The 26,468-nt window shown below is 41.0% G+C and overlaps 1 protein-coding gene across 5 annotated transcripts in view; it reads left to right on the plus strand.

Annotated features, from left to right (window-relative positions):
* LOC114473395 (AT-hook-containing transcription factor-like) overlaps nt 1-26,468 on the plus strand; it is a 34,379-nt gene that overhangs the window by 2,369 nt on the left and 5,542 nt on the right. For 2 of the 5 annotated variants that reach the window (XM_028462984.1, XM_028462986.1), the window contains exons 2-13: nt 3,787-4,039; nt 7,255-7,622; nt 11,407-11,481; nt 11,696-11,828; nt 11,935-12,455; nt 12,533-12,592; nt 15,542-15,663; nt 16,896-17,034; nt 21,861-21,988; nt 22,490-22,652; nt 22,799-22,893; nt 23,668-23,843. In XM_028462984.1, the coding sequence (XP_028318785.1) occupies nt 7,290-7,622; nt 11,407-11,481; nt 11,696-11,828; nt 11,935-12,455; nt 12,533-12,592; nt 15,542-15,663; nt 16,896-17,034; nt 21,861-21,988; nt 22,490-22,652; nt 22,799-22,893; nt 23,668-23,843 (1,945 nt within the window). In that variant the 5' untranslated portion in view covers nt 3,787-4,039; nt 7,255-7,289. Of the gene's footprint in view, nt 1-2,782; nt 2,897-3,786; nt 4,040-7,254; nt 7,623-11,406; nt 11,482-11,695; nt 11,829-11,934; nt 12,456-12,532; nt 12,593-15,541; nt 15,664-16,895; nt 17,035-21,860; nt 21,989-22,489; nt 22,653-22,798; nt 22,894-23,667; nt 23,876-26,468 lie in introns of those variants that run through there. The other 3 variants (XM_028462985.1, XR_003675243.1, XM_028462987.1) reach the window with 3 other exon arrangements.

Below are 26,468 nucleotides of genomic sequence, written 5' to 3' on the forward strand. Positions count from 1 at the left end.
CTGCTGTCCTTGGGGCTGTGCGGTCCTGCTGGATAGTGGATGGTTTGTGAGCGGCGGGGGGAGCGGCAGGGCTTTGCTCAAAGGCTCGTCCTCGGGGGTTCCCTTGGCCGGGGGGGGTGCCCTTGGGGTTCGAAGGGCTCGGCCTGCTGGCTGGGCCGGTCTTTGCAAGGGGTCTTCCGGGGCAGGCGACGTGGGCTGGCCCCTGCTTGGGCGGTGCCTTGCGATGCTGGGGTCTGCAGCTCTGCCTCCTCGGGGCTGTGCATGCCGCATACCGGTATGACGTTCTGGCTGGGGCCCTTGGGGGATCCTGACTTTGACAATAACTAAGGCTCATCATGCAGACGACATCAATGAAGGGTGATCTGGGGGACTCGACCGGTGCTCCTGGGGGGCAGGTGGGGTGACTTGCAGCGCCCGCTTGGTGCCCCAGGCGGCTGGGGATGTGGCCGTCATCCTTGGGCGGGCTGCTGCCGGTGTTTGATTCTGTTCTGGTTCCTTCTGGTCTGGGGTGCGGTCCCTGCTGGCTCTGGGGCTGCCAGCCAATGCCTGCTGGCTGCTTGTCCGGCGCGGTCCTGACCGTCTCCTGGGTGTAGGCCTTTGCTCCTCCGCTGGAATCTTGGGCAGGTAGCTCTCTGGGCCCTCCCCTTGGGGGTGCTCGTGTGCAGGGGGCCTTGGGGTTGGGGTTTGGGGTTGGTGGCGGGGTGCGCTTGGGATCTCTAGGGCGTCTGGGGGGCTGCTCGGTCATGAAGGGGGTGGCCTGGGGCTCCTAGGTTCCCGTTGTTTCCACCGGCCTGGCTGCATCTTCGGACCCGGGGCTGTACTTGGGTTGGCAGTAGCGGTTCTTGCATTAACATAGGTCATGGATGCACTGGCCTTGGGCTGTAAGATAAACTCGTACTGGGCTTAACCTTAGACACGTTGATCCCAAATACCAGTTTTAGGTATTACCACTCTCTCTCTCCACCATCATTATACCTAAGCTGGGTGCTGCGTCACCACCTTCAGTTTCTCCACATTTGTCTCCAGACTGGCTGAACTGATTACACAACACAATAAGAACAATATGCACAACTATAACATCACATCTCACTCTCACTTTAAAGAGCTTTAAAACTCTTCCCCACTCCTTCCATGTCTCACCCTGACTCCCTCTTCCCTGTTCCCTTCCCTCTCACCCAGGTGTAACACTGCCCTCTCTTTTTATATTCTCCCTTTAATAAAGTATTTCTTAACCTTCCTTAGGGAGGGCTGGTGATGCTCACAATTATGCAATAAAAATGCATTTATTTAATTGCAATAACAAAACATGCATTGCTGTCCTAAAGGGGGTGTACTACAAAGCTAGATGACCTCTTATCTCCCTAACTTCTAGGATTTAATCAGGGTGTGCTGTCCTACGAAGCTTGCTAACGCCTTACGGAGCTAAATCACCATGATAACTTAGGCTGAACGACTAACCTGGTCTGGAACAGGTTTTGTTCTGGCTAGGATCTGAGCTTGTACTAAAGCCCCGCCTCCTGACCAATCAGTTTTCTTAGAAGAGACCTGCCCATTGTTAGAAGATCCTGATTGGTACAGATCTGACAGTTGCGTTTAGGAAAGAAAAATATTAATGATAAATGCAATCCTTTCATTTACCGATGATATCATTTAGGAAAGATATGATTTATATTTGATAGACTGATCTACAGTCAGTTGATGAAGCCTGTGTCTCTGTATGCGAGGATGGGTGAAGTCATTAATTAATTCATTAATTAACCTATTTATTTATTCATTAATTTATTCATACGCTATAGTGAGGCTGACATCATCATCAGGAACATACTACAGTAAACAATGTGTTCTAATCCCAGTGTGTGATAAATAGATCTACCTGAATAGAAACACGTGTGTGTTGTAATAAAGTTTAACTGCAGAGCTCTGTCTGTTTATCATCCAATAGATTAATATCATAAATAATCTCACACTTTTACACATTAACAGTATCAGCAGCTTCCTGTCTGAGTTCTATCATTCCTACCTTTTCTGTAACAACAGTGTTGTTTTTGATCTGAATTATGGATTTTAATTATTCATCATTTTAAACTTTAGCAACCTGGTCAGTACCAAGTTATGAAGTGGATCAGATCTGAGCGAGTATAAAAGCTTTCTCTTCATTATATTTGTTTATGATCATAAACTGTTCCTCCGGTAAAGATGCTCGCTCTGCCAGGTTCTCCATTGATTGGTCAGACGCAAGCTCCACCCATTTTATGTGAACGTGCAAGTACCGAGGCTGAAAACACTTGGCTTAAATTAGCGTGTTGTTATCGACCGTTGTAGGACAGCTTCTCTCTAACAGGGAATGTTTGGTTAGTTGAAGCCAGGATATAATGATCTAGATTTGTAGCATAGGGCCATAAAGATTGCACTTCGTGTAGTGTTGACCTTCAACAGCATGTGCAGACAAAGTAAAATAAAAACATTTTAGTTTCTGTAATCAACATCAGATTAATTATTATCAGTATAAAGTTAAAAATACTGATTTGTTTCCAAGCACTAGCAGTCATTGTTTTCTCTGTCACACAGCAATCACTAATGAGATTAGCCGTCACATGAGCAGCCTAATGTGATGAGCTAACTGTAACTGTAATGTTCCTCTCTGGTTTCTGCTCTTTGTTCATCTGGAAAATGTGTTTATTTGGTGTGTGTGTAGTCTGTATATACACACTGTACGTGTGTCTGTTGCTAGCTGTCAATGTGTGATAGCCATTAGCTTAGCCTTGTGTGTGTGTGTGAGTGTGTGTGAGTCCCCTGTGAAGGATTTTAAACCAGCTTAATCCTCCCTGTCTGTCTGTCTATATGTGTGTGTGCATGTGTGTGTGTGTGTGTGTGTGTGTTGGACGCAGAGCTACAGGTAGCTGCACTTTGGACTCACACATGTTGACTTGGTGTTGTTGTGTCATTGAGTTATTACTTATAACTAGTACAGTGCCTGTTGGAAGTATGTATTCATAAAGTGGGAGGAGCTTAAGTAGAATTATCAGTTATGGCAAATGAGTATTGTGTTTGAAGGTTGTATGTACATAGAGGTGTACATACTGTACTCTGTAGTGTTATAAAGGTCTTATTGTGGGTGTAAAGTAAAATAGTGGTGTGATTTATCTGGTTTAATTCTAGAGACATGATAAAGTTCTGAGAACCAACCACAGTGAATCATTCCTGCCTGTGACGATCAAACTGTATAATGCATCACTGTAACCTCACAGCTTGATGCACACACTTGTGGTATTTGGAAGCCATTGTCAAAGTTTCAGGTCGCTCCACAAACACACACACACACGCACGCACGCGCACACACACACAAGCACGCACGCAACACACACACACACACACACACGCAGACCTTTCTTGCATTATAGTATAAATAGATTTCCGGATCTGGGTTTAATTAGTTTGTATGTTCTCTGGAGTGTGAAGGGTTCCTCCAACCACAGATTGAACACCTGCTTGTTTGATTCATTAACTCACTGAAAGAGTTTTTATCAGAATCAAAGGATCGACTACTGAAGATGTAGATCTTCTTCATTTGTTTCTTCTTGTCCTATTTTTTCTCTTCTTCTTCTTCTTCTCTTCTTCTTTCTTCTTCTTCTTCTTCTTCTTCTTCTTCACCTTTCTGCAACATTTTGGAGCTTTTTCAACTTTCAAATGCTTTCCACATATAGCTTATAAACTTATAACTTATACAGTCCCATTCTATGATTTTTTAAATCCAGTTTTCATCATATCTTCTGCATTATTTCATAGAGAGAAGAAGAAGTGTCCTCATCCCTGCACTTTCAATGGATGTTGAGTAGAAACACCAAAGCAGGACTTCTGCTGGGACGCCAACAACCCACCACAGTGACGATGAAGCGTCTGATGCTGAGTGTGAAGATGAAGAGGAACAGGAGGATTTCTTTCAGTCAGATGGATTAGAATGGCATCATGGGACTGTGTGATGCTTCAGAGGGAGAGATGCAGTGAGAGACATGGACAGGAGATCTGAACCACTCATCCTGTAAGTTTGTTCTTCCTCGTTTCAAATGTTTCCTTCAGATATCATTGTGCAACTACACTATATTAGCTTAATTTGCTTAAAGTTAATGAAAACTTTAAGTTCTGATGCCTTAACCAGGCTACTAAAATCACCATCACCTGATGGCCCACATGCAGCCCCCAAAATAAATGCACTACACGACTCCAAAAACACACAAGATGACAACAAAACCCAAGAGAAAAATATACAAAAACACACATAACTTTCTTTTTATATTCTCCCTTTAATAAATTGTTTCTTACCCTTCCTGAGGGAGGGTTGGTGATGGTCACTATTACACTGTAAACCCAAATAAGTTACCAGAGCTCAAAAGAACTGAGGCAATCGATGGCCTCAATTCTTTTTAAGTTGATTATCTTAAAAGTCAAAATTTCCCGGAACTTAAAAGGTTGGATGACTGGCTACTTGTACTTTTTAAGTTAAATTAAAGTACTATATGTATTCAGTTTATTTTTAATTATTCCCTATTTGAAAGAATAGAACTTCATCATTTTTAGCATGTAATTAATTCTATTAAAACGTATTTAAGTTGTGATTTTAAGTTATGCTTACTTATAAACAAATATACTTCCTTTTGCTAAATAGATATTAGTTAACGTAACTGAAAAGGGAAGAACACGTTACACCAACTTGACATAATTACATGTAAGTCAGTTGAACCTTTTCTATAAATTTGAGTATAAACTACTTCATCTATTTAATTACTTTGAACGTTCCAGTTGACAGTGTTTGAAAATATTCATTTATTTAATTGCCATAACAAAACATGCATTGCTGTCATAAAAAGATTGTACTTCATGTCGTGTTGATCTTGTGCAGACATGGTTAAAAATGTCAACAAATAAAATAATAAATGATGAGCTGGTTCTTAGGAGCCATCAGTCAAGTGAAGCATTGCCTTTCACTTTCAACTTTCATACATTTCTCTGTTGAAGAATGACATGTGTGAAGCTCCTTCCTCCTCTTCAAAATAAAAGCACAGTGGGGGGTTTTTTAAACTTATTTTGACTGCTTAAAAACATATCAGCATGTGTAGACCACCTGATTAGTGAGTATTAAACATTGTTCACTCTGTAAGGGAATTACTTTGACAAGGAGTGATAAGGAATATAATATTAATTATTATTAATATTACAGTAATTTTGCCAAGAGGTGCCATTTAAGATAGAGTTTAAAGTGTCTTAGATCGCTTTAATTGTTATTAATACATTGCCATCCAGGGTTGTGAACTCTTGTCAAGACTATCTACTCTCCATAACAAACCATATTATTTTGCATAAATGCATGAATCACAGACAAATATGAAAGTATAAACATTTATTAATCAATTTAAAACCTACTTACACAATAAAACTAAGAGAGTGCTACACTCACTGAACTAAGGATACATTTATATACAACTTAACAACTGTGTGTGTGTGTGTGTGTGTGTGTGTTGTGTGTGGTGTGCGTGTGCGTGTGCGTGTGCGTGTGGTGTGTGTGCGTGTGCGTGTGCGTGTTGTGTGTGTGTGTGTGTGTGTGTGTTGGTGTGTGTGGTGTGTGATAGCTATGATAAGATCAGTGTGGAGATGAAACAATATGGCTGTAGTTACATTAGGCCTAATTGGAATTTTGATCCAGAGGGTCCCTCAAAGTTCAGATGAGTCCATAGTGGTGCTTCTCTGTGACAGACTGGTTGTGGAAGAAAAGTCTGATGCCACAAGATGCAGTTCTGGACCAATGGGTGTCCACAGGGTCCATTCCTGGGCCTGGTCAGCTTCAGTGGTTCAGCTCACAGGCATTTGTCCTTGTTCAGAATCAGCACAGTTTTCCCTGGTTCTGGTTTGTGTTATCTTCACCACGGGTCCAAACTGACTTTGCGTGGACTTCTTCAACTCCAGTGTGCTTTGCTCTGTCAGCTTTCAGGCTCAGCTCGTGCAGGTTTTTGTTCTATGATGTGGTTCTTGTGTTGAGCTTGTGCAGGCTTGGTTCTTGAAGTCTGGTTCTTGGTTCAGCTCAGCCGTTGGAACAGGAGCTTTTTCTTCTCTGGATGCACAAGCTTATTTCAGGTCTAATGAAATCAAAACAATGTAATGTTTTAAAGAAATTTAAAAGAGAGCGTTGCGATGAGCATCTTAGCGCCAACACCAAAATCCAATGATTTGAATTGAAGCGTTTTTATTGGTCGACGTGTTTTCAGGAACCAATTAGATTGTTTTGGATGAGTCATGGGTTGTGGTTTGTCCGTGGGTGTGTTCTAATGAGTTTGAATGGAAGATTTTTGGAAAGAGAAATATGTAAATAATTCAGAACAAGCCGAGATCATATTTTCCCGGTTATTCTGACACCAAACATGATATTCTTTATTCAATATTAATGAGAGATATTCATTAATAACACTTTAACTGTAAAAATAATTATTCTAATGGGTTTCCTTGATTTCCTTTGAATAAAGAGAGTTAGTGGCAGTATAGAAAAATACATTTCAAACTTTTATCAGAAATTTGTGTTCACTTTTAGAATGTTTCATTGTTAATTGTTGGAGAAAGGAAAGTGTGTCTTTGCCTTTGTCCTTTGATAAACAGGAGGGAAAAAGCATATTGGTCCTAAATTCCTGTGCCATTTGTTCTGTTGTTGTAGTGGAGATAATGATGATAGCTCAGGCTAGGCACTGGTTCTATGTTATGCACTAGGTTCACACCAGGGTGTCGGCCAGAACACCACTTAAGGCCACCGTTCCGAAGTAAAATGAAGAAAAGAGCAGAGAGAGGTTTCAGGCTTAACTTCTTTACTTGGTTTACGTGTGTGTGTGTGGTTTGCTTTCATTTACGCACACGACTCCTAGTTAACTCGTCACTTTACCGCCGGAGCCCACTGATCAACTTGTCAACCACTTACTACGTAACACCCATTCTCCGAGTCTCGCACTGATCACGTGAGTAAGTCTACCTCTCGTGTTAACAACGGTGAAAACATCTTCGGCAGACAAAAATAGATAAACAGACCTCCACAAACAACTGTACTAGTTATTATTAACTTTGGAGCCTTTTCTACAGTTGTGTTAGCAAGGTGGGGTAAAGACAAACAGGGGATAGATTGTTCCTGTAGTTAGAGGGGTGTTGTGGTATCAGCCACAAACATGGTCTCCTACAACTCATATTCTTTATCACTTCATCTCCTCTTTCCTTTTGCATCAGATCCTGATATAAAGGGAAACTTGGAGAACCCAAGCATGGAGCAGCTGGCAGAGGACACCCTAGAGACCCCCACAGCTGAGCTCAGGACTCCTCCTCCGCATCACAAAGTTTCCAGGAAAGCGCCTCTGAGCTTTCCCACACCTGATTTCTCTAAGATAGAGTCCAGGGTTCAATTCCCCAAAGGCCAGTACAAGCCTCCAAAGAGCCAACGCTCCCTCAGGGAGGGGTCACTGAGCCCCCAGGCCCCTTTTCCCTTTAAATCTCCTGCTGACTTGGTGAGGGAAGTTTTGGAGCACACAGCAGATGGATCCTCCTCTTCAGACTTCAGTAGCCCTCAGCAGGCCATCACTCTCGTCGATCAGCTACAGGTATGAGTCTTTCTCATTTACATCATCTCAAGGCAAGGCAAATGTATTTGTACAGAACATTTCATACACCAGGCAACTCATTGTGCTTTACATGATCAAAAAGTGCAACAGAAAACATTCAACTGCTTAAAAATCAATCAGAACATTAAATGTAAAATCAATTAAAATCATCAACAAACACATGACATCATCAACATGACCATAAATCTCTCTCAATCATACAGAAAAAAAGTTCCTTTAACTTTGATTTAAAAATGTTCACATGTGATGCTGACTTCAGCTCTGCTGCAGTTTGTTCCACTTCTTTGCAGCATAACAACTAAACACAGCATCACCATGGTTACTGTGAGCTCTGGGCTCCACTATCTGACCTGTGTCCATAGATCTCAGAGACCTGCTGGGTTCATACCTGACTAACATCTCACTGATGTATTCTGGACCAAACCCATTCACACATTTATAACCAGCAGCAGAACTTTACAGTCTCCTCTGAGGCTGACTGGGCCAGCAGTGTAATGTGTTCTGACCTCTTTGTTCTGGTTCAGACCTGAGCTGCAGCGTTCTGAACCAGCTGTAGATGTTTGATGAAGACCATTACAATAGTCCAGTCTGCTGGAGATAAAAGCATGGACCAGTTTCTCCTGATCTTTCTGAGTCATTAAACCTTTCACTCTGGAGATGTTCTTTAGGTGGTGAAGATGTTTTTGTGATAGATTTGATCTGATGCTGAATGTCAGATCTGAGTCAATCAGAACACCAAGGTTTTTGACTTGGTCTTTATCTTTTATTTTATTTATTTATTTATTCAGTTTATTTCCGACATGGTTGCATTCACAGATGTTTTGTTATTCCTTTTTTTTTTTGGTACATGCCGAAAAAGGAGACGAGAGAAGCAGTTTGCTTATCCAAGTCCCGTCCCCTTTTTTGTACACAGAAAATTTACATCAAAGCTTGTCTCTCTGGTCAAACAGTCTTAGGTTGTTTTTTTTTTTTTTGTCCTTTTTTATGTAGGATTTATTCTCATCTGTAGTCAGTGTTGTCTTTTTTCATTTCTCCTCTCCATCATTGTTCGTGTCGTCCTTGTTCCCTGCAGATTTCATTCCCGACTTTGTTTGCGTTCCTTCAGTTCAAAAGAAAACTTCATCGTCTTTCGAAGTTCCTTGTTTTGTCTCTGCATCAAGGTTATTCTAGCTGTTAATAGCTATTGACAGTGCTGTGTTTTCCAATGTTAGATTTAGCCCTTTCTCGTATAAACACATTACTATGTCTTAGTTTATAAGCAGTTTGTTTGTATATGAAGCGTTTTTGTATTTGATATGGGAGTGTTTTAAGTGAGGCCCTAAATGCGAGAATTTGTGTGTTGTAGTGTGTTACAGTATTTCTTTCAAATTTAGGTATTTGGCCTTTTCAATTAGTTCGTTTGTGTGTGCGTTGTGTGGTGCTTTATATCGAATTCTAATTGCTTTTTTTTTTTTAAGTTTAAATAAAGGTTCAAGATGCGTTTTGTAGGTTTTTCCCCAGATTTCTGAGCAGTAATTTAAATGTGACCCAATAAGGGAAAATAGATTATTGTCAGTGATTTGGTATGTAGTATTTGTCTGTTTTCAATGTTTTGTCTTTAAGATATTTTTTATATAATGTATTTTTTTTTTTTTTTGCATGTGTTTGCGTGTGTTTCTGGGTGGATGTTGTCGTTAGTATTAAATATTGTAAATATTGGTAAATGGTCGGAGATGTCATTTATTAATATTCCATCTATTATTTTGGTTAGGTTCTCATTAAATATGTCTATTTTGCAATCAGGATACAAACAACAGATTAATATGTTCTCTCCCTTTGGTCTCGTTATTTTTACTGTTACGCATTCTCCATTTTATTGTTATCTTTTATGTATTATGCCTTTTATTGTAAAGTTCATACCTTTTTGTTCATTTAGCCAAGTTTCTGACAGTGCCACATTGAATTCAGTCTCCGAAAAGTAAGCACAGTCTGAGTCTTGTTTCCAGTGTTTATATTGATCTGGGTCCATGTCCATGATTACCATCAGTAATGTTGTTGTTTAGGTGGATCCTTCGTATTTTCCCAAGTCTTCCATCGTTTTGATGAAGATTGGTTTTCCGTTTTCTTCTCCCAGTGGTGTGATGTAAATCCTGCAGTTTCTTGTCCACGTCTTCAGAATTTTTCCTCTTTTTTCTATTTGGCGTGCCTTCAATGGGATGCTTGCGTTTTGTTTTGTCAGGTGTTCAATCATGAAAACCTTCGTTTCTTTCAATTTCTTGCCTTGCTTCAGTAGTTCTCCTTTAAATTTCACATTCGTGAAGGTGATTTTTACAGCTCTTGTGTCATTACGCTTTGGCAAGAGTTGGATCTTTTAAAGATCCAGACTCAGACACTTGCTGACAGCAGTCCTCTTTTCCTTGTTAGCAAAGACAATCACCTCCATCTTGTTATGGTTTAGTTGAAGGAAGTTTTCACTCATCCATCAGTTTACTTTTTCCAAGCAGTCACACAACACTTCAATGGGACCATAGTCATCTGGGTTCAGTGATAGATAGGGATGTAACGATTCACTCAACTCCCGATACGATTCGATTCACGATACTGGGTTCACGATACGATTTTCTCACGATTTATTTTACAAAATGGGACTGTAGACAAATGATGACTGAAAAATATTCTTTTATTTTTTTGGGGAAAATACTGTTCAATTTTCCTTTTATTTTTCATTGTCAAAAGAATCCCATGATAAACTAAATCTAGAATGAAATACATAAAGGAATAATACAAATGAAGAAGAAGCCTATTAATTTAAATTCTGGTTCTATAGTAAACAATTCAAAACTACATAATAGTTTTTTTTCTTTTTAAAAGTGCAACTGAAAATGTAGTTTGTGCCTTAACAATTAGACTTTAAAAAAAACAAAAAAAAAAAAAAGTCATTTTACTGTGTTGACGTCAGATATTTGTTTGGACCAGCAGAGGGCGCTGGTAACCCAGTGGTCGGTTGGCATGCAGATATTCCACCCGTGAAGAAGAGATGCTATGCTAGCAGACAGAGCTAATAGAAAAACGTGAATTTTACAGATATTCACGTAATATTACAGATATTCTTTTGGTGCTAAAGGAGTAAAGAATCATTTATGAACATGTTTAACAGTAAATGGCGGCAAGAAAGAAAATAGTAGCAGATTCCGACCGTCACGTCCACTTCTGGAAGGATTAATATATAGCGCCCTCTGCTGTTTAAAAAAAGTACTGCGATTCAATTTTCAGAGCATCGATGTGAACCGTGGTACCTATGAATCGATTTTTAACTGCCTTACGATTAATCGTTACATCCCTAGTGATAGATATAGTTATGTGTTATCTAGTTTCCAATGTTTACAAAATAACTTTGATCCTCCAAGTAGAACTTAAACCATTGCATTACTTTAACATTTAGTCCAACCCATGTTTACAATCTGTGCAACAACATTGTATGATCTACAGTGTCAAATGTAGACTTAGATCCAATAGAATGAGAACAGATACTTTTCCTGAATCAGTGTTCAACCTTATGTCATTGATCACTTTGATCAGATCAGTTTCTGTGCTGTGATGAGAACCAAAACCTGACTGAAATTTATCAAATATTTTGTTGAATGTTAAGAATTGACTCAGTTGGTTGAAGACCACCTTCTCAATGATCTTGGCCATGAATGGAAGGTTCTGATTGGTCTATAGTTAGCCAGTATAGAGGCATCCAGTGTTCTCTTTTTCATCTGTTCTTCTTCTCTTCCTACAGGAGAACTACGTGCAACTGCTGATTGAGCATGCAGAAGCAGAGAACACCATCGACCATCTGCGTCTGACAGCCAAGGTAGTTAATTTTTTTATGTTCATAGTTATTTTGTGTGATTTTGGAATAGTTGTGTATTTTGTTGTAGTTTTTCTATGGTTTGGATGAATGTAACAACATGTTTGTTCCTTAAAAAGTTGTGAGGTTTTTTTGGTTTAACCAGATCAAACTGGGTTGTACGTTGCTCCTGGACTGAAATTCAGTGTGTGTGTGTGTGTGTGTGTGTGTGTCTCAGGTGAAGCTGTGCTGGGACCATCTGACGGCTGCTCACTGCGTCCAATCAGCTGCCACTCACAGCGCCTCCCATCCCATCCAGCTGGATTTCCCTCAGGCTCAGGGAGCTCAGATGGATGCTTGTTTTCCTCCAGGTCATTCTCCTTTACTTTGTGTTGTTATTGGACGTGTTGATAGCGTTCTTTGAAGCACATTCACGTGTTTCCTTCTGGTGTTCTGATCCTCAATTCCTCCCAACAGGAAGCCTTCCTACACGTCCAGAATCTGATAGTCCTGATCCACAGCTGGGACCACAGCTGGAGCCACTCCTTGAACCACAGCTGAGACCACAGCTGAGACAACAGCTGGAGCCACAGCTGAGACCACAGCTGGAGCCACAGCTGAGACCACAGCTGGAGCCACAGCTTGAACCACGGATGGGACCACAGCTGGGACCACAGCTTGGACCACAGCTTGAACCACAGCTTGAACCACAGCTGAGACCACAGCTGAGACCACAGCTGGAGCCACAGCTTGAACCACGGATGGGACCACAGCTGGGACCACAGCTTGAACCACAGCTTGAACCACAGCTGAGACCACAGCTTGGACCACAGCTTGAACCACAGCTGAGACCACAGCTTGAACCACAGCTGGAACAACAGCTTGAACCACAACTTGAACCACAACTTGAACCACAGTTTGGACCACTGCTTGGACCACAGCTTGGAACACAGCTGGGCATCGTTCTCTCCCAGCAGGCAAAGATGTTACTCCAGCAGGTAAGGCCTCCATCAGAACTCACTGAGATGAATGTCCTTTAGGACCCTGGAGAGGTGCTCAGACTTTTCTCTTTCAGATGCAGACCTTTGGCGATCTACTGAAGAGTAGAAAACTGAGTCTTGAAAAGCAAACAGAGGTAACACTTTAACTCTTATTTTGGTTCTTTACTCTATATATAACTGTGGAATCTTTAAAAAAAACTTCCACTAAAGTAAAACGAAGAGTTATGAATGTAACTATGGTTCTATAAATCTCGAATGACCGTCAGAGGCGGTGCTTTAGGCACTGAATATTCTCCTTTGTGCATGCACATTGTGAGTATGTATATCAACAATGTCACCTGTGACCCCTGGATGACCCAAAGGAAGCTTATATCCTCAGGTGTCACTCCAGGGCACTTTCCTACAGAATGTTCTTGCGCACACACAAGGATTCTGAGTGACAAAGAGGTCTGGTGGTCATTTGGGATTCATAGAACCATAGTTACATTCGCAACTCTTAGTTTTATTTCCTCCCTGCTGACCACCAGAGGCGGTGCTTTAAGCACTGAATGACTTATACCAGAAAAGTCACAAAGAATCCTGCTTACCAGGGTGATTCTCATGAAATACTCAACATGAAATTTTAAAAGACGAGAACAAACACATTTCTTTTTTAGGCATTATTGACAAGGTCTTAAGTGTTTGTGAGCATTCATTTTAAAATATTTACTGACAATTTAGCACCTTTTAGAACATATTTTCCAAAACAAGTCCAAAAAAATCTCATTAGAAATCTTTTATAAAACGTCAAGATTATTAGAAAAAATAATACATTTTCAAATTTTTTTATGTTTGATTTCTGACAGTCCTGCACAGTTACTTGAAACTCTGACATGACATGAATATTTAAATGAACACTTTTATATGATGTAGACTGATTTTTCTCATTACCGCAACACCTTCCACGATCTGCAACCTAACAGTTTTGTTATTTCAATGAAACCTATAAATATTTTCAAAATGATTTGACAAACCCGAAAGGCATAAATTATATATTATACACACACATTTTAAAGCTCCTACTAGATTTATATTCATTAAATTGACATTAAATCAACACCTGTTATGTAATGATACATGGGTTTCGGAAAGGAGGTTCAAAATTTTGTGATGATAAATAAATATACGGTACGATATATAGTAAATACTAAGACGGTTAAACATATTTTATAGTTTAACAGATCGAATACAGGTGTTGTGGCGAAATTATTAGTTATGCTTAATAATATATTTACTCATATATTTTAATCCTTAAGCCTTGGGGTGTAACTTTCTATTGTGTCTTCAACTTTGCTTTTCACTCTGGGTCAAACCGCCTTGTCCAAAGCACATGATATGCTTACACACACTCACATAGTTCCCCAAAACAACCTCAAGGCCAGATGCGTAGGCATTTTCTGTGCACGCTCACATAGCTCACATACACACCACATACACATCAATTCACACACACAAACACCACACACGCACACACCTCCGTCTCCATGACAACCAGCAGATAACGGAACTGGTTGTTTAGACCCAAAGGAGTAACTGTCTCTCTTTTCACCCTCTGTCCTTCCCTCCTCCTTCTCTCTCTATGCTTATCTCCCGGGGGGGAGGAGGGAGGGGGGACTGAGCAGGGATATACGTGATGTGTCAGAATTGTCTCTCGTTCGATCATCGGACGTCCGCCAGGACGGTCACTAATTTTTGTTTCACTTTGTTCCATCTTTGCCTTTTTTTTACTTAGTTTTAATAAATCTTTTTTATAAAATCATCAATGCTCCGACTGGACTCCATCATTCAACCAGAGCAATAAATCATGTCTCCAAATGAGGTCAACCGCAAATTTTGCCGTAACACAGGTATAATCAATTACATGACAAATATGGACAAAATACATACACACAAAAATACAGCATTAGAACATATGCTAAAAAATAATTGTTTCTAAGTCACTGATAAGTGACTGTCCATTGTACCTAAAGATTCTCAACAACATATTACTAACTAAAAACTCATTTATTTACTTCCTGTTACATTCTATTTACAACTTCTAATTCAGCTGTTTTACATATTTTTTTTGTGTACTTTGCCCAGATCTCAGGCAACACACAGACGTGACGAGCTGGCAGGTTGTGGTTATGGGACGATAGCTTTAATGTCATCAAAGTAATACCAGAAATTAATTACCATTAATGTAGCATTAGCATTAACCTAGAAATAGCATTAACGTAGCAATAACCTAGCATTAGTCTAGTTAAGCTAGCATTAGCATTAGCATTGGGCTAACAAAAGCATTAGCCTAGCATTAGCAAGAACCTGGCATTAGCATTAGCCTAGCTATAAAAGTGCTCAGGGGGTCAAATTCGCGATCAAATGCATGATGGTATAATAATATAATAATAATAATAATAATAAATGCAATTACAATAGGGTCCTTTTGGCCTTCGGACTCTAATAATGTTAATGGAAAAAGCAATTTCTGTAGTTTTCATGTTTCATTTTGTGTATACAATTGATGTTTTAAGCACTTGTGAAATGACCTTTTAGGGTTATATTAAATAAATCATGTATGTGTGTTGAGCTAATTACTGTTGCTGTGAACTCTACAACTCCGAACCTCTCTCTCTTTTTCCTTCTGTACTCTCACAGTAGTTCTAGGCTGGTGTAAATATTCTCTAAAGTTTTTCAGTCTGGTCTTTGCTAAAGCTTTTTTTCTGTCACTTTCTGACTGTCTGCAATGAAACAGGACATTAAGGAAAATACCAAGTTAGTTTATAATATTAAAGTTAATAGTTAGGCTAGTTAAAAACACAACTGGACTTAAATTGTAGCGATAAGTGAGAATGGTGTTTTGGAGTATGAGGAGCCAGAGCATGTAGCAATAGCAAAGCCAGAATGACAATGCAAATTTTTAGTCAATGAACAAAATTAGACAACTAACTTAGTATATTTTTAAAGAAAATGTAAAAACTAACATTTTTCTTATTATAACTACTACTTAACGTAGTTAGTGGCAGTTTGTTTACGATGGACGTTTGTGATGATGTCATCAACAGGGTTTGTGTCACCTCAGTGAAGCTTTGGACTCGTTGGTAAAAAGTTTCCTCCTGACGAAGAAGGAGTTACGCCGCCTGACGAAGCAGCATGGAGCAGACCTGGGTTGTCTTGACCCCAAACGGTAAAAAGTGACCTTTAAAATATGAACCCTGTGCCGTCCTGGTGGTTTTAACCTGTTTCCTGGTGGATTTAACCTGCTTCGCTTTGTTTCCTGGTGGTTTTAACCTGCTTCCTGTTTGTTTCCTGGTGGTTTTAACCTGCTTCGCTTTGTTTCCTGGTGGTTTTAACCTGCTTCGCTTTGTTTCCTGGTGGTTTTAACCTGCTTCTTGTTTGTTTCCTGGTGGTTTTAACATGCTTCGCTTTGTTTCCTGGTGGTTTTAACCTGCTTCCTGTTTGTTTCCTGGTAGTTTTAACCTGTTTCCTGTTTGTTTCCTGGTGGTTTTAACCTGCTTCCTGTTTGTTTCCTGGTGGTTCTAACCTGCTTCACTTTGTTTCCTGGTGGTTTTAACCTGCTTCGCTTTGTTTCCCGGTGGTTCTAACCTGCTTCCCGTTTGTTTCCTGGTGGTTCTAACCTGCTTCCCGTTTGTTTCCTGGTGGTTCTAACCTACTTCCCATTTGTTTCGTGGTGGTTCTAACCTGCTTCTCAATGTTTCCTGGTGGTTCTAACCTGCTTCCCTTTTGTTTCCCAGTGGTTCTTACCTGCTTCCCGTTTGTTTCCCAGTGGTTCTTACCTGCTTCCCGTTTGTTTCCTGGTGATTCTAAGCTGCTTCCCATTTGTTTCCTGGTGGTTCTAACCTGCTTCCTGTTTGTTTCGTGGTGGTTCTAACCTGCTTCCCGTTTGTTTCCCAGTGGTTCTAACCTGCTTCCCTTTTGTTTCCTGGTGGTTCTAACTTGCTTCCTGTTTGTTTCTTGGTGGTTCTAACCTGCTTCTCAATATTTCCTGGTGGTTCTAACCTGCTTCCCATTTGTTTCCTGGTGGTTTTACCCTGCTTCCTGTTTGTTTCTTGGTGGTTCTAACCTGCTTCTCAATGTTTCCTGGTGGTTCAAACCTGCTTTCCAGGTGGTTCTAACCTGCTTCTCGTTTGTTTCCTGGTGGTTCTAACCTGCTTCCCGTTTGTTTCCTGGTGATTCTTACCTGCTTCTCAATGTTTCCTGGTGGTTCTAACCTGCTTCTCGTTTGTTTCCTGGTGATTCTAACCTGCTTCTCAATGTTTCCTGGTGATTCTAACCTGCTTCCTGTTTGTTTCCTGGTGGTTCTAACATGCTTCCTGTTTGTTTCCTGGTGGTTCTAACCTGCTTCCTCTTTGTTTCCTGTTTAAACCTGCTTCTTGTTTGTTTCCTGGTGATTCCCAGGACGTTGAAGGGGCAGATCTACTCCTCTGTGTATCTCATGAGGAAGCTGAAGAAGCATCAGGAGCAGCTCTGTGAGACTCCGCCCCCCTCCTTCCCTTTTCAGCCCGTGTGCTCGTCCACTCCACGAACCCCCCCACAGGTACCATCCTCCCCAACATTTAACAATTTATCACCAGATAAATTGGGGGGGGGGGGTCACAGAAACATGATCTAGGGGTCAGATGATCAACATTCATGTCAGCATTAGAATAATGAGCAATCAGAGCATTAACAGGAAACAACAAAGGGTTTCTGCATTTTTGTTGTCGTTTTGTGTATTATTGTTGTGACTTTATTTGTTTTTGGACTCATTTTGTGTATTTTTTTGGGGACCATATAAAATGATTCTGGAGCCATGAGTTGCCCACGTCTGACCAACAGTAAACTATTGTTTATGATTGTATAATCACGGAACCGGGACACGGTGGACTCAAGTCAGCTCTCTGTTTATTCACATAACAGGAAACCCCTGAACCCCGAAGCGGTGCATTGTGGGAAATGTAGTCTACCGCTACACCTCCTCTTTTAAGCTGAAATCATGCTTCTTCATGCTTCTTTGAAGAGCGTAAACAAACCTAAATGTATTGCATTAATTAGCACCAACATTTCTAATGTAAACCTTTTCTTTTAACTTAGATAACCCACACACAGCTTTAAACAACCGCTATAACACCATAATAAACTTTGGCATTTGTGCATTCATGGACATTGACAGTATTTTACAGGTCCATTCTTTCTGGAGGTCTCACCACTCGACCAGACTTTGTAATAGTCCCAGTTGGTCTCAGGTGGCTTCTATTCCTCCTGAGGAAACCTCATTCAGTCTCTACCACATAAGATCTGGGAGCATTAGCAGGTCAAATTACTGCTCCAGTGGTTCCTTCTGTTGTAATCCACACTTTCTGTCCCGTCGATAGTTTTGGGAGTTGTCTGGCACGATGTCTCCGATTGTAGTGTTTTGCCTGCTCACGTCTCCGCTCCTCATCCTTTTTTCGAAAAGCGACCAAATCTGGCCATTTAGGAACCAGTTTGGCTGCAGACTGGGGCAGGGAGGTGCGCAGGTTTCTTCCCATGAGCAGCTGCGCCGGCGAGGACCCGTGTTCCAGCGGGGTGGCTCTGTACGCCAGCAGCGCTCTGTTAAAGTCACTGTCCTTTTTGGTCCGAACAGTGCGCTCTGCCTCACTGTTGGCCTGGGGGTACCTGGGGCTGCTCATAACATGTGTGAACTGGTTTTCTTTTGCAAAACGCCTGAACTGTTCTGATGAAAACTGCGGCCCGTTATCTGATACCACAGTTTCTGCAGTTCCATGTCTCGCAAAGGCCTCTTTGACTGCCTTAATAGTGACCTCTGCTGACGTGTGTTTCAGTTCGACTATCTCAATGTATCTAGAGAAGAAGTCAATAATAAGAATGTACTGTTTCTTTGACCACTCAAACAGATCCATGCCGACCTTCTGCCAAGGACGGTCAGGAACAGTAGGCAATAGTGGTTCACAGTTCTGTAACCTATGTTTTTGACATGTTTCACAACTTTCCACCATCTGTCCTATCTGTGCTGAGATGCCTGGCCACCATACTGCCTCTTTAGCCCTGGCTCTGCACTTTGAAATGCCCTGGTGGCCTTCATGCAAACATTGTAAAATACCTGCTCTCAGCGGGTGTGGTATCACAAGTCTCTCTCCCTTCATGAGAAGACCTTGTGCTACATATAGACCCATCCTGTGTTGCCAATAACCTTTTATGTATGAGTCTAACCTACATCTTTCTGGCCAGCCTGACTCACATTGTTTCCTGATCTTTATACACAGTTCATCTTTTCCCTGTGCTAACTTTATCTCCTCTAGCCTTTTATCTGTAGCTGGGAGATGAGATACTACACAGTCCACAAAAACCTCTACCTCTTTCTCAAGCTGAAGATCTCCTGCAGAGGGTGGGCCTGCCAGTGGAGCTCGCGACAGGGCATCAGCGGTGACGAGGTTCTTCCCTGGAAGTGGACGATGGTGAATGTGAGCGAAGCAGCCTGAGCGGAATCTCAAGATGGGAGGAGGAAGGTCGTCCAGGCCTCTTGTGCTCAGAAGAGGAACCAGGGGCTTGTGATCCGTGATGAGTGTGAACTGTAGTCCCATCAGATAAGAAGAAAGTCTTTCGCACGCCCACGTGACTGCAAGTGCCTCCTTTTCTATTTGCGCGTAGCGTTTCTCCGTGTCAGTGAGTCCTCTGGAGATATATGTCACAGGTCGCCAAGAGCTGTCAGACTGCTTCTGTGTGAGTACGGCTCCAATACCATATGGCGATGCATCTGCGGCTACTCTTGTTCTGCTGAGTTGGAGTACTGAGCGAGCACTTCAGGAGAGCTTAATATCTGCTTTAGTCTCTGAAAAGCGGTTTCTGTGGCTCTCCCAAATCACTCATTTCTCTCTTTCTGCAGCTCCTTTAGTGGTGTGGTGATTGTGGCTAACTGTGGCATAAACTTAGCTAAATAGTTAGCCATGCCCATGAGACGGCACACATCCTCCACACTCTGGGGCTGTGGCAGCTGCTGTATTGCCTTTACTTTATTTGGATCCGCCTCAATGCCTTTTGCAGAAACTTTGTGTCCCACAAAGATAATGTCACTTTTGGAAAACTCACACTTCTCATTAAGTGTGAGTCCCACCTTTTGAAACTCTTTGAGAACACAGTGCAGTCTCTTATCATGCTCCTGTTTGTTTCTGCTGTAAACAAGAACATCATCTGAGTGACAGATCACACCCTGGAATTCCTCCAGCATCTGCGACATTCTCCTCTGGAAATGCTCGGGTGCAGATGCTATGCCAAATGGAAGTCTGTTAAACTGGAACCTTCCAAAAGGAGTGATGAACGTTGTGAGAGGCCTTGACTCTATTGTAATGGGAATTTGCCAAATCGAACGGGCGTCGAGCTTGGTGAAAACTTTAGCGTCTTTCATCATTGCTAAAGTTTGGTCACTGCTGGGAGAATATGCCGTTCCCTTTTCTGCTGCGTTCAGGGGTGTGAGGTCTACACATATTCTAGGGGGCTTGTTAGCTGGTCTGGGAATCACAACAATACCTGAACACCACTCTGTTGGTTCAGTTACTTTGGAAATGACTCCCATTTCTTCCATTCTCTGCAGTTCTGTTCTCACTGCATCTCTGAGGGGAAGGGGGATACGTCGTGGAGCAGACAGGGCTACAGGTACTGCTCCCTGCTCCAGCTCTATGTGATAAGGCTCTTTCAGCGTTCCTAAACCCTTAAACACATCAGGGTATGCTCCTCTGAAATCTGTCTCTGTTTCAGTGACTGTGTCTACTCTGTACACTAGTCCTAAAGCCTCACATGCTGGTCTGCTCAATAGTGGTTGTACAAGACCTGACACGAGGTAAACATTTTGTGACGTGCTGCGCCCTTTTACTACCAGCGTTGCCCCAAAGCAGCCCTTTACTTTAGTGGATAACTGCCTGGCCCTAGTAGTCTCTTTCTAGGATTTTGCAGCTTGCCGTCCCTGTCTGGTCTATACATATTCTCTGGAATAGATGTGACATCTGCCCCTGTGTCTAGTTTAAATTCTAAATTTTCCCCATTTAACTTGATATTTTGCACCCAGGGCTCTGACCTCTCTGTCCCTATTTCTCCCAGGAACACACAATCTTCGCTGTCTGTATTATTTTGGTTTTCTGTCACTTCACGTAACCCTGCAGCTCCGCTACTGCGACAAGCTACAGCAAAATGTCCTTTCTTCTGGCATTTTCGGCACTGTACATCCTTTGCTGGACAGTCTTTCCATGAGTGTTTGTTCTTCCGACACACGACTGCACTCTTTTTCATTTTGCATTACTTGCTTTTGTTCTCTCTTTTGCCATGTCTGTGATTTTGTTCTTGTTTTATTTGTCTGTATCAAGTCCATATTCTGTGGTTTTTTGTCTGCAGAGCTGCTGTGCATAATTGTTTGTTGTTTCTTTATAGTTTCACTCTGTCTGACTTTTTGTATGGCTTTAGCAAGTGTTAAGTCTGAGTCCATTTGTAGCTGCTCTGACAGTCTTTTGTCTCTTATGCCAACTACAATTCTGTCTCTTATAAGTTCTTCTTTAAGCACTCCGAATCCACAATTTTCTGCTAGTTTGTGTACAGATGTGATGAATGATTCTGCACTCTCACCATCTTGTTGACGTCTGGAGTTGAACTGTGCTCTTTCAAAAATTACATTGTGTGTTCCAACATAATGCTGTTCAAATGCTGTTTTGACAGCATCATACTTCTTTTTATCATCAGCACTCAGTGGTAAAACAGTCAAAACGTCATCTGCTTCGTCACCCATTGCATACAGGAGTGAATTCACCTGATATTCATCTGGTTTAGTGTCAAGAGCTGTTGCAATACGAAACCTTTCAAATCTTCTGATCCACTTTGGCCATTCTGAAGGACGTGAAAAGTTAAATGTTTCTGGGGGAGTTATATGTACAGTAGTCGCCATCACTCTGTGTGGATTCCTGGCTTCTCCGCGTTCAGAATCAGACTCTTCAGATGCGCTCCCATTCACTTCTCCCTCCGCCGACATGCCATGTGCAGCCGCACCCTAGCAACACTCTCGCAGCTAGCAACTAGCACCGGTGACCGCCTCCAACTTTGTGACGGTCATTTCCGGTTTTAAAAGTGCACGAAACTCTTCTTCCGCAAGTTAACTACACTGTACTGCACCTGAAAATACCGTGGAGACTTGCAGTTCGTCACTTCTGATACCATGTATAATCACGGAACCGGGACACGGTGGACTCACGTCAGCTCGTTTATTCACATAACAGGAAACCCCTGAACCCGAAGCGGTGCATTGTGGGAAATGTAGTCTACCGCTACAATGATGTGTTTGATTGTCCCATAATGACAGATTCTAACACATATTTAATGAGCTGATTGTCTTCATTCCCACAGTTTTCAGCTGATCCTGGTGAGATGAAGGAACTGAGGTCAACCAGAGAAGGAAGTGACAACGACTACAAACACACACTCACCTCTCACTTCCTCCCGCCTCTGAGCGATGCTCGCACACACATGGATCAGTGAGTTGGAAATTAGGCTCAGATGTGTTAGAGCAGGGATTCACAAAGGCAAGCAGGACTGCAACCCTCGAGGACCAGAGTCAGAGCAGGAAAGAAATCAAATGTTTTGATTCCAGTCAGTGATGTAACATCATGGTGATAGGACCCGGTGCAATTATTTGTTTTGTGCCCCCACCCTAAACACAAGTACACGCACACACACGCCTGGACACACAAAGGCACAGCAAGTGAAAACTTCCTCCTATAAAATCTTAATGCGTCTTTACTCTTTTTATTCATTATTTGCATCTTAATGCCACATTTTTCACAAATGTGTTTTTGTCAACTATCCAAAATCTATGAAAGAGAACAGGTGAACAACATAGTATGTAATTGATCAAATCAAATACAGAAAATGTAAATGTCCGGTGTAAACGCAGCATTACGATGCCTGGAACCTGGTGCACCGTCAATAGTTACGCCTGTGATTCCAGTCTCACATGTTTGATATTTGTCTTTTAGAAGCAGTCAGTCCAGCTGCTTCCCTGGTCCTGTACCCAGCACCACCAGGACCACCACCAGAACCAGAACCAGTAGCAGTAGCAGTAGCAGTACCACCAGCAGCAGTAGCAGGAGGAGGAGGATCATACCTGGAGAGAGGAGGAGCTCCAAAGTTCAATCGCAAGTGAGTCAGCATTAAAAAATGTGTCTGAATGAGCGTGTTCTTCTCAGGTGTTTATCAGTCATGAACCCAACGTTAATGAAAAAGCAACATTTCTTATCCATTGGAAGTCTAAATGTGACTGTAACATGTGTTGGCTCCGCCCTCAGGACGGGATCATCTCTCCAGAACGGGACAGTGGCTTCATTAGGTCAGAGAGCAGCCCCCTCCCCCCTACTCCTGTCCACCAGATGGCGACAGAGAGGTGAGACCAGCAACATACATGTATTTTATTTTTATTACATGATGAAAACATGGAGAGATATTCTCTTTTACTTTGAAAGGACTGCTTTCAATCTAAAGCTGACTACATCCTTTGTTCCACAATCCTTACATTGAAAGAAATAAAACAAAAAGTACAAAATCAAAAGAAGAAATAAGTAAAGAAATTAGGGATTTGATATTATCACCATCCTCTGGTCCCGATTCGATAAATATCAGGGTTCTGATTTATTGTGATTCTACGGAAGCAGATTAGGGCCAATTTTGATAATGAAAATAATTTTAGGTAAATCACCATTAAAGTTGAAAAGATGAGATTCAATTTGAAATTTCAAAAACGAACTTGAAATACAACATGGTGATAAAGTTTAAATAATTATTCTCATCATCAAAGTTGGCCTTAATCCACTTCCATACAATTCAATAATAACGATTATTGAAACTTACTGTGACATTTTTTTACAGACCACGAGAACATGAACGACACTGCATGTAGGGTTAGAAAAATAAATGAATGAATATATTGATATTTAATATCGTTACACAAAATGAAATTGTGATATATACATGAATCAATAATTTTCCCCCTCTCTTATTAAAAAAATTATGTTTTTTCCCCTTTATTTTCTTATTAAAATCTATGGAGGAATTAGTAATAAATAAATAAGTCCCCTTCAAAATAAAAGCAGTGTTTTAATGTGGATATGGTGTTGTTTTGGACTCCCTGTGATTGCTGAGTCATGGTTTTGTCCTCCAGTGTCCGATTGTTCCGCTGTGATTCCATTGAGTCCATCTCTGCTGAGGAAAGCTCCAGGAATCCTCCGTCTGTTTTTCCCCCACCCACAAACTCCAGCACGGCTCAGCACAGCGTGGAGAAAAGTGGGAGGAGCCGCAGCCTCTACTGCTCGTCACCGCAGCGTGTCACATGCAGCAGCAGCACAGCAGCATCAGCAGCATCAGCAGCAGTAAGAACAGTCATTTCCCCTTTAAAGACCCTCATTTATCACCCGTTCCTACGCTACATCTGGGCCGTAGCACCACACTTTGGGCCCTGGGTACTAACCCTCTTCTTGGGCCCCTACTGTAAGTTATGTGCACTTTTTTTTCTTTTTGTTTTCGACCGTAAACTATACCAGTGTTCCTTTTTTGGGTCGTGACCCTATTTTCAATATCACAAATGTCCGGCGACCCCAGATACATTTTTTTTCTTTCTAGAATTATTTTTTTATGACATGTTTATTAAAGTGTTATAAATACAGCGTAGCTAGGATTAGTGACAAAGTGACAAGTGCACCGCCTTAGATATGTTTATCCTGCATTTTATTACAACTACATTTATATTTGAGAAAATTAAGTATACAATACAGTTATTTCATATTTATTGTGTGTGATGTGTATTTGAAAAATAATAATAATTCAACAAAGTTTTAAAAAAAAATTTTTTAATCCTTTTTCACATAAGTTTTTTTATTATTCTTTTTTTTTTTTTTTTACAATTACTAGACATTATAAGCGACCCCACATATCCGTTGTATTTTATAAATCTGTTCTACTATATTTTAGTGGTTTATTGAAGGTAATGATTAGAATCATGGGGACACTCTGGACACCTACACCTAAATTTAGTCTTTAATTTTTTTATTTTTTTTTTTCTTTGTCTGCACATGCTGTCAAAGGTCAACACAACAAGAAGTGCAATCATTATGAGACAGCAAAGACAGCAAAATTTAGTCTTTAATATATATATATATATATATATATATATATATATTTCAAATAATTTTATTTCCAATTAAGATTTGACTTGCAAAAGGAATGTTCCAACATTTAAATGCACAAGAGTGCAAGTCGTTTATTTCAAACTAAATAATATATTGCCTAAAAAAAGATGAGTTTTAAAGCTGAAGAATTGAGTGGACAGCAGATTTCTTTCTTTCTTTCTTTCTTTCTTTCTTTCTTCTTTTTATCTTTTCTTTCTTTTTCTTTTCTTATTTTCTTTCCTTTTTCTTCTTTTTTCTTTCTTTCTTTTTCTTTTCTTTCTTTTTTCTTTCGTTCTTTCTTTCGTTCTTTCCGTTCTTTGTTTTTTGTTGGTGGCCTGATTTTCCTTTCTTGAGGAAAGACATGGTTTCCTGCTGCTGTCTATCAAATCAAATAAAGAATACCTTTCATTTTCTAATGAGAACATTTATTTTAAGGGTCGCGAAAATTAGGAATCAACCCAGATTACAGACGGTAGGTACTCATATTTCACACATATGAGGTCACAAGTGCACTGCTCTAGGTTTAAATCCTACTTCTCTGTACTCACTTATTAACTCATTCAGTTCCAGCCATTCTCAGATTTTCTACCCCCTCAGTTCCAGCCGTTTTTGATCATTTTGACTGATTTTAAAGACCCACAGAATATTTTCTACTATGACTATCTGAAATCTGACACCAGATTCTGAAAGATTGAAGCCTCTACTTTCATTAAAAAAACCATTTCTTTCTGGCTCGTTTCATTCTTTTGTAATCAGCCATTGAATAGAGCAAGTTTTACACAAATCTTCAGTTTCAGAGCAAAAAGCTGAGAAAAAAGCCTTTTTGTAAAAAAAAACCCTGTCAGTGACTTTAAAGCTATTTTTTTTTTTTGCTTTAGTGACAACTCTAACATCTGAATATTGTTTCATTATATAAAACTAAAACAAAAAAAAACAGACTGGGCTTTTGATGGCAAAATTATTATTATTTATCTATTGAGTCAGAGTTGAATGGAGTTCTTACTGTATTTTGGCATTTCCTCCTCCTTTCTCTCCCGTCATTCTGAACACACACGTAACTTCCTCTTCCTCCCGGACATACAGAGTGTTACTGCTTACCCTGTTTTTTTTATGGTTTTATCTCACAATCGCCACATTATCCATGAATTCCACACTTGTTCTGGTCTGAGTGTGCACTGCTGTGGAACGTCAGCTCTTTACGTAGCACCATTTTCTGTCTCGTAAACTCCTTTCCTCTCTCCCTCTGAGCTCTGCTGAGCATGGATGATCTCTCATCCAAAGGTGCTGCTACCTCCTACATGTCACCTATTATTTTGCTATCTGGCTCACAGGCTGGGGGTATTTTGTACCCACCGCCACACCCCCCCCCCTCCCCCCGACACGCAGGGATGACCCGTTTGGCCCGGTTAGTTGATGGTTTTATCTCACGATCACAACATTATCAATAATCCACTCAGGTCCACACATGTTCTGTGTTAGTATGTGGTGCTGTGAGCTGCTGGATACGTCACAATATCACTCTGTAGCGCCATAATCTCCATTTTTCCTGCTTCTTCCTGCTTTGCTGGGTATCATCAGTGGCTAATCTCTCATCTAAAGGTGTACTGCTGCCATCTTCAGGACACAGTTGGTCACTACAACACCCCACAGCTTAGATATTGATGAGGGACCTCCGCTACGGTGTTTTCTAGTGATCCCCGTGAAAAAACCCAAATGACGAGTTTCTCGTCAATGTCACTGAGTGAGTTAAAAGCTCATCTTACGACGTTTATAGTTCTTTGTCTTGACGTCAGGAGAC

The sequence above is a fragment of the Gouania willdenowi genome, chromosome 12 (genome assembly GCF_900634775.1).
Source record: "Gouania willdenowi chromosome 12, fGouWil2.1, whole genome shotgun sequence".
Classification (NCBI taxonomy): domain Eukaryota; kingdom Metazoa; phylum Chordata; class Actinopteri; order Blenniiformes; family Gobiesocidae; genus Gouania; species Gouania willdenowi.